This window comes from Ceratosolen solmsi, unplaced genomic scaffold, assembly GCF_000503995.2.
Source record: "Ceratosolen solmsi marchali unplaced genomic scaffold, CerSol_1.0 scaffold75, whole genome shotgun sequence".
Lineage (NCBI taxonomy): Eukaryota > Metazoa > Arthropoda > Insecta > Hymenoptera > Agaonidae > Ceratosolen > Ceratosolen solmsi.
Window position 1 is genome coordinate 52,524 of NW_011948457.1, and position 9,472 is coordinate 61,995.

Here is a 9,472-nt window from a genome sequence, read left to right on the forward strand (position 1 = left end):
AAAAACATTGTGCAAGGGTAGTACACTTTAATGGAAAAAAACAATAAAAGAAAAAGTGAGAAAGAGAGACTACGAAAGGAAGATCACAAAGGATATATTAAAATAATAACAAACCAAAAAAAGGATAAATATATAAATCGGTAAAATAAATTACTTTGACTATGATAAGTTATATATTTAGAGCGGACACAATATTCGAAAAAAATCTAATATAACGAATAATAATTAAACAAATTTTTTTTTGCTATATGTTATCCGTTTTTCAATTCATTTACTGGTTTCCGTATTATTATTTCTATATTTACCAGTTAATTAAAAACTAATTTTTATTGTAATAATTACTTTTTTAGTAATATAATATCTATGCATTACCCGAAGTACGTCTTAGTATTTATAATTTGAATTTTATTTAATATTTATTTTTCTTTTTCTTATATCTAAGATAAAACTTATTTATAAAACTCGAATCGTGCCAAGTGAACTTCGGCTCGCGAGTGATTAGGCGCTTGACTTGATGTTGGAATTGACTGATTGATATTCGGCTCGTGCCGGTGGTCGGGATTATTACAAATAATTGTCGCTCTCTTTTGTGGTTTGATCAAAACCATTTGCTGTGGCGTGACCGGTAATGTCTCGCAATACTAAGTTTAGACTTAGGCAGGGATCTACTGTGAGAATCAGCGCCCTCTTTTGCGGTCTGATAAGAATCAAATCGTAGGGCTTTACTGATACGGTAGACGTGGGCCGCGAATGATCATGAAACGTTTATCCCGGGTAGCATGATCGGTAAGATCTCGCCCTGCTAACGGCCGGGCTCTATATATAAATATGATAGATGTAGGCCGGGTTCTTTCAATAAATATGATACGCAGTCTGGGGGTGCGGTCACGAGAAATAGGCGAGGGTTTACGACAAGTGTGAGGAATATCGATAGTTGGCCAGCAATAATAATCGAATAATAATAATAATATACCTTGCAAGAATTCCTTCAGACGAGTTCAGCTTTCACAGATATGACGCACTAGTTTCACTGAGTAATTCAACAAGACTGTTTTCTTCTCCGTTCATTGCTTCTTAAATACGATTGCGTAAATTTAGTGTTATGAATTCTTGGAGGCTTTAGTGAATTCTCTGCAAGCAAGTTTTGATAACTTCGAGAAACTTCTTTTGTTGCTATGCGGACGAAGTGCGCGGCTAAATTTCCAGTGAATATTTGTAACGTATAATTCGAATATTGCATCTGAATCTAAGTGTGATATATCGGAATCGTATTTTAACAAACAATAAATTCTTATTTTTCGTTGGGTGGTTCAATCCTGAACAGTAAGAAAAAATCATGATAAAAATTTCATCTTCTAAACACTGATGTGGTTATATAATCTATATCTAAACATTGATGTAATTTATTAACCATTGTCTAATTTATTGATTTAATGTAATAACTAATTAAATATAATATTCTGTATAATAAAATTGTCTCCTCAGTTTCTTAAATAACAAAGAAAAAACAAATTTGTGCGCCATCCCAAAACATCGCCGTTCCGACTTGTTTTATCAAGACCGATTCGACGGATACAAATTGATGCAATTGACAACTCAGAAACCATGGGTGTTGTGTGGTAGCGATGAAAGGTCACAAGTGGAAGGGATATAATAATACAATATAAATATGGCTGATGTATATGCTGTTTATTCTGTTATTTATTGATGACAAGGTTGACTAGTATTACTATTATTAATTATTAAAGTTAAAGACCGGCAAGTCCCGCATCAGATGATGCGACTTTGACGACGAGCTTGGAATTATTCCGCACTGTCTCTTTGATATAAAAATATTTGATATAAAAATTTGATATAAATAAGATTGTCGAAGACGTATTCTGAATCTTAAGTTTTATTTAATTACTGTAGTGGTGATACTACTTACGAAGACTAATCGTTGACTCGTCTCCGGACTCTGATATGCGGATGATCGTCGCTCCCTTTGAACATGTAACAACGGTTTCTTGAACTGTGTTAGTGGACATACGGGTGTATGTCGTCGTTCCTCCAGGGCTTGTAATTACTGTTCCTTTGACAGCGTTAATGGACTTCCACTTGACTTATTTGAATAAAAACAATATCGAGAGTGATGAATATTAAAAAATGCACCCTTAAATACATTTGCTGACCATGAACTTCACTTGAACCCCTTCCCTTATTTTTCGTCCAATCAGAGACTTCTCCCTTATGGCTCTTATTATGGCTTCATAGTTAGGTAAGGGCCTAGTTGTCTCTTGGTCTTCATGGCAAGAAGAGCTTTCGTTGCTGCTGACGCATCTGGCGACAGCATAACAACCTGTTGGCAGCGTGAAGGGAGGAGTAGGTCCGCTCGACATAATGCCTGAAGTAATTACCAAGCGGAGCGAATTCGTACAGTTTTTTCCAGATGTTTTATGACATTAGTGCTTGATAATTGCGAGCAAGAAAGTTTTGAAATCTAAATATAAAATCTACGATGTTACTTGCCAGATGTGTTATTGCATTGAAAAAAGGTCTCGCATTCTCGAACAAAATTATATTGTAAATTTGATCCTAGCCCATAATATTACAATGAAATCAGCTAGAATAATGTACAAGTTACAAGATAATATGCAAATATACAATAGTTAGACATAATACGATTATAGAAATGGTTATTAATAATAAACACAGAAATCTGAACTATATATAACCGTTTATTATAAAATACAGAGCAAATTGCAAATCAATGCAGATTAGTGAATTAGGCTAGTGACTGTCTTAAATTCTTATAAATATGATTAGTTTGGAAAATTGTTTTTTTTGTATCAATTATAACCTAAATAAAGCGCTTTTTCTATTCTAGGATTATAAGTAATACACACTTCAAAAATTAATATCTACTTCAGTTATATGTCGATTATTGGAAAAAGCTTGTTTTCTATATAAATTATAAGAAATAAGATTAGTATTGAAATTCATTTTATTAATGTTTTATTTATTATTTTTTAACTATATTAAAAATATTATTTTAGTTTATCAAAAATTATAATATTCAATATTTTTATTATATTGTATTTTTAATTAAACCAATATAATTTGAAATAGAAAAACTTTGTTAATACAGTGCCTTTAAAATAAAAGAATTGTTGCACTAAAATATTTTTTATTACCTAAAAATTATAAACAATTAAAAGCCATAATTTTTTACGATTACCTCTTAAAACATTAATTATTAATATACTACTATTCATCTTACTCTTATATAAAACTAACATTTATCTAATAATTTAATTGATTTTTTTAATTGAATTAAAACCAGAATTTGTTTGGGACTTATATTAATTAAAACTTTCTTATCTTGAAAGGATAGACTTAGAAATTTTAAATAAGTTTTGATTATAATATTTAGTGATAACAAGATTAAATTGACAAATAAACATGAGCTAATGTATTTTACTAATATTATTTATATTATAATTAAATATTAATTATGCCATGAAATCTTAGTAAATTTTATAAATTATATTAGTACAATTAATATGGTTTCGAAAGAAAAATAACAATTATATCACTTGGATATAATTAAAAAATGATTATATATTTAAATATTATCAATTAAATATAAATGAATTAGAATTTAAAATATGAAATAGATCATTTGTTTTGTATATTTATTTTGTTTTATTCAATATTAAATAATTCATTTATTCATGAAGTAGTATTAATAGATTTCTTTTCTTCTTAATAAATGTTGATGTTATAAAACATATATACTAAAACTAACATTAAAGACATATGAAATAAGCATTTCAAACATGTATACAACGATACAAATTAAACATGTACGATATCATAACGACTATATCTTATAATTTATAGTTATAGATAATTGTGGATGACAAATCAAGATTGGAAATAAATTAAAAATTAATATTTTAAACGTAGGCGCAATAACAAATATTATATATATTATAAACAAGTTATTAAAATATATTATAATTGAAATACAAGTGGTATATATCAACACTTGTGAATAATACTTTCTAAATTATTCACTGGAATTATTATATCTATGGCTTGTGATAACCCAGGAGGATTAAGATAGTAAAAATAAACTACGGTATCTAATATATTTTCCCTTTCAGTAATTCTATTGATAAACAATAAATGCTTCAGCTTGACCCAGTTACTGCAGAGAATAGAATCCACAGATTAAATAGAAATATTAAAATTGATTTATCTATTGTAAAAAAGTTATCTGATTTCGAAGAAGATCCTTTTCAAGATTATAGATATGAAGACTTATCAATGTTATCAGATCCATTTGATGATAACGTCGGGAATCTAGAAGTTCGTAAAATCAGTCGAAAAGGTAAAAGATAATTTTTAATTAATGTTTTAATACTTCTTGATATCAAATTATTGTTTAAATACTTATATTGTAACATTAATATAATTTTTATTTCATATTATTTTTATTCTTTATGAGTATCATTTAACAAGTTCATGATAGTAAAACTAAAAAAACAGAATTTGTTCATAGCGTAAACTTTATTACTCAACCCTTTCTGTCAGGAAAAGTAACAAAGTCTAAATGTGTGTGATGAATAAGAATTTAAAAATATTAAAATAATGTTCGAGTTTCAAAAATATACGAGTTAGCAATTGTTATAATTAAGAAGTCATTTTTCTAAATAAGTATTACCGTAATTTTTTAAATAAATTATATGTATAACATATTAAAAGTATTCCAATTCTATGTCAAATGAGATAAAATAGCAAATTACAAATTACTATATTTAATTCAGTAATATTTAGCAGATGTGAGATAAGCTATAATACGGCTTGGTCACCTTATCCCAATAAATATGGACATTTCATGCAGTTCTGTAATTAATTCATTATCATCAAATGATCTGTATATAAATTAAGGTACGATCATCGAAAATAATTTGTATTGGTATATTCTGATTATGTAATTAAAAGTTACGTAGAAAATTCGATCTGAAGCAAAAAACTAAAGCAAATTAAATATTTTTCACTTTACAGTATAATACAATTTTGCTATTTAACTTTTATTTAATGATCTTAGATATAATTAGACTTCAAAAATGTACGTTCTAAAGCAATTAGACCGAGCTATTTGATTAGCATGTACAGGTTCCAATTTATATTCCCTCTGATATAATCATTGATTGTTTTTATGCGTTTTAAATTAAAAAAAATTCATTATTTTAAACATAAATTTTTTTTTTTTAAATCTACAATTACTATTTGAGATTAATTAGTTTCTTTAATATAATCTTGTATTATATATTTCTTCATTATTATAAAAGAAATATTAATTGATTTATTATTTATATATCTATGTTTAATAACAATAAATTTGCATGCATTATAATTTTAATTAAATTTTTCTACAGATCTAAAAACTGAAGAGTAAATTCAAACTTCAAGTAATTAGACATGCATTAGAGATGTAAACACATAAACTATAATATGAAAATATAAATTTTATGAAAAAAAAGATTATAAACTACCGAATCACGTTTAAATACTTTAAAAAGCTGAAATATTCAAGCAAAAATCTATAATATTAAAATATGTTTGTAAATAAGTAAAAGTTATAAATTGTATTATTTCACAAAAATAATGAAAATCCTAAAATAATACAATGTAACGTTTGAAACTTATTGTCATTATAGCAACGATTTATAAAAGAAAATTCTGTATCTAGAATATCAGATTATATATACATATCAAATTTATCTAAGTATGTATAAAATCAAACTATTCTTAAACTACAATTATAACAGTTTCTAAATAATGTATGTTCAATGTTGTCTTCTATTATTAAATAAATACATTTCTTGTGAAACCATTTTAATTTATAGCACTACTTTTTTTATTGCCCACAACATCTATTAAAATAGTAATTTTTTATTTCTAAAGAGTTTATTTAATAAGATTATTGATAAATATTAAGTTATATATTATACTTAATACATAATTCTAAACTAAAATTTTAATATGGTTATTCACGTTAATAATTATGCAATATAACGTATGGTTCGAAAATATGTGATTTTCTAGCTCGTACTCAAGTTCGATAACTTATTATGACTACCACCCGCCCTAGCAGATGCTTAGGAAGGAGTTTATATAATTGTTGTGTTTGATTTATGTGATAGAAGGGCATATACTATATTCAATCGTGATGATTTAGTTGCTTAAACTGATTCAGTAGTGAATAGTTTACCTACACGAGATGTTCATTGATGTTGATTTTGTAAAAACCAGCAACTGATTATGCACACTCTTATTAGTGAGTATGGTTGTGCTATATTAATAATAGCATCATGCCAGTATTGTACAGATTAGTACTGATTTATGCTTCAGACTTGGTTTACTCACAGAAAAACAGTAGCCTTGACCTACTCTATGATGAATGGTTCACCATCCCGAATGCTCCGTGTGGATGGATGAACTGTTGTAGTTTGGCCCTTTCTTCATTTGAAGCGGATAGTGTCACATCTTTTATCTCGATGCGTCTTTCTTCGGTGCCCTAAATGAGAGTGTGGCTAATAGCTTGTTGGCTGACTAGCAAGATGATACCCTTCGTCTTGTGGTGTGCTTGCTTTAAATATCTACGCGACAGTTTACTTTGCTGACAAGAATGCAAAGGTGTTCCTATGCAGAAAACATTGCAGGACTTTCGAATCTAAAATTTTAGATGGCCGGAGAGTTCCAACCAACGTTACTATGTGGAGACCAGATATAGATTATAGGACGCACGAAGGTAAAGCTTTAGAAATAAATGAATTGAGAGATAAAAGGCTATTAGCGAGATCCTACGTTCGTGGAAAATGCTCCAATTTAGAACACGTATTTTAATTACATATATATTATTATTTCGAAATCTATAAAAATCAAATGTTTTTCATTGATAGTAGTTTTATAAACATAGAATTTTATAACATTAAATGTATAGATGGTAACAAAAAAAATAATAAAGATGATTTTCTTAGATAAAGCATATCCAATGGATATTTAAATCAATATGTAATAAATATATTTTTATATATAAATATATGTATTTATAAATTTATTTTAGATACTTAAATTTAATGAATTTCGAATTTTTAAATATATTAAAATACAATTTTCTATCGTATGATAATAATAAAATAATGTAGACACATTCATTTACATTTACTTTATTGTAAGTTTTATATGTGGAAAGTCTGTTAAATATGTTTTATAACCTAAAATTTCAAACAATTAAAATTTATTAAATATTTCTATAAAAATGTACAAAATGCAACTCGTCGTTCCGACTTGTTTTATCAAGGCCGGTTCGACGGATATAATTTGATGCCGTTGACAACTCAGAGACCACGGGTGTTGTGTGGTAGCGATGACAGGTCACAAGTGGAAGGGATATTATAATAATACAATATAAATATGGCTGATGTATATGCTGTTTATTCTGTTATTTATTGTTGACAAGGTTGACTAGTATTACTATTATTACTTGTAGAACTAAATTCTTAGATTGAAGTGATGTGTTGCGGAGATAACTGTACAATAATTTATGCAGCTTAATTGTTGAATACGAATGGCGAATGACGCGCAGTTTTGTTCGTCGACACTAGCGCCTTTTGAACGAGCACGTATGTGGTTGAGGTTATGAATGCAGCTTTATGATTGAAAGATATTGCAAAGTAGCGCGAAACTGGATTTGTCGACACTTGCGCTGGGTTTTGCTTACTTTCGTAAGCTTCCAAACTTGAACTAAGGTGAGGGTTACTAAATTGAGACGACCCTGGCAGGCGCGAAACTTGACGACGCGTACTGGAATTTATTCCGCGCTGTCGTTTTAAGAGTAGTTTCCTCGTTCTTAGTACTTGTCGATGTAGTACTCTGAATCTCAATATATATGTAATTATTGTAGTAGATACTACTTACAAAGACTAATCGTTGAGTCGTCTTCGGACTCTGATAGGTGAAATGTCGTAGCTCCCTTGGAACAAGTAACTACGGTTTATTGAACTGCGTTAGTGGACATACGGGTTTATATCGTAGTTTTTCCGTGGCAGTAACTACTGTTCCAGTAACAGTGTTACGGACAATCCGAAGAAGTGTAAGTCGTTCCCGAAATAGCGTTAAATGGACTTTCACGAAAACTTAACTGAGTATGAAATGTCTCAAGGGTTTAACATATTGAGAGAGTATTACTAAAAGAGAGATATCAAAAATGCTAATAAGCAACAGATATCAAAAAAGGAGAGACACTTCAAAAAAGAGTAATATCACGAAAATACTACTAAAGAAAAACTATCGAGAGTAAATATCAAGACAGTTAAATATCTCGAGTGATAAGTATTAAGAGAGTTAAGTATCAAGAGTAAATAAGTATTGAAAATTGCGCCCCTTAAATATATTTGCTGACCATGAATTTGACGTGAACCCCTTCCCTTATTTTCTGTCCAATCAGAGACTCCTCCCTTATTGTGCGAGGGCAGCGCCTCTTGTGGCTTCGGAGTTAATTAAGGGCCTAGTCGTCTCTTGGTCTTCATTACAAGAAGAAGAAAAGGGGGGGGGCATCGCTGACACATCTGGTGAGAACATTGCAACTTGTTGACAGCGGGAAGGGGAAGAAAGGTCCGCTTGCAGTAATGCTTGAGGTAGTTACAGAGCGGAACGAAAATGCAGATCTCTAAACTATAGGTTTTCCCGTGTTTATGGTATTGTTTTTCCAGATGTTTTATAACACTGGTGCTTGATAATTTTGAGCAAGCTAAGTTTTGAAATCCAAATACAAACTTTACAATGTTACTTGCCAGATGTTTTATTGCACTGACAAAAAGGGGGAAATGTTCTCCTATTTTCGAACAAAAAATATTAGTATTAATAGTTACAAATAATATTACATGAAAAGTGTTGAAAAGTCATAATCTTTAAATATATTTTCATGTAAATGTGATTATCTTATTAGAGTGGCTCAATGACAAATAATATTCTTAACGTTTAACATTTTTAATAATATAATCAAATTGAAAAGAATTTCAAAATAAGAAAAGTAAAAAATGTAATATGAGTTCAATAACAATATGTTTAACTCAATAATACATGTTTTAGTATTTTGTTATCGTGACCAATAGTCGGTTAGTGTCTGGAGAAACATACAGCTATTTTTTCCATCTCAATCTGTGGATCTTTATACATAATATATATAATCTATATTAATGAACTCTTTGGTTGTAACCCAATAGATTTATACTATCCTTGATTCCATATATAGTAAAAAATAGCATACGAAAAAATCAATAAAATATTGGTATTTGTTTTTAAAAAAGTATTTATATATCTTGTTGCTGTAACTAATTTGTAATAATTAAATAAAATCTATTTCAATAAGTAAATATAATATTAACGTTAATAAATAATAATTATTTTAAAATGTGCT

At 28.7% G+C, this 9,472-nt stretch overlaps 1 protein-coding gene across 1 annotated transcript in view; it reads left to right on the forward strand.

Annotated features, from left to right (window-relative positions):
• Eps-15 (Epidermal growth factor receptor pathway substrate 15) overlaps nt 1-5,535 on the forward strand; it is a 31,887-nt gene extending 26,352 nt beyond the window's left edge. The window contains exons 11-12 of the mRNA XM_011505394.1: nt 4,180-4,375; nt 5,427-5,535. Of these exons, the coding sequence (XP_011503696.1) occupies nt 4,180-4,375; nt 5,427-5,446 (216 nt within the window). The 3' untranslated portion in view covers nt 5,447-5,535. The remainder of the gene's footprint in view (nt 1-4,179; nt 4,376-5,426) is intronic.
• The last annotated feature ends 3,937 nt before the right edge of the window (nt 5,536-9,472 follow it).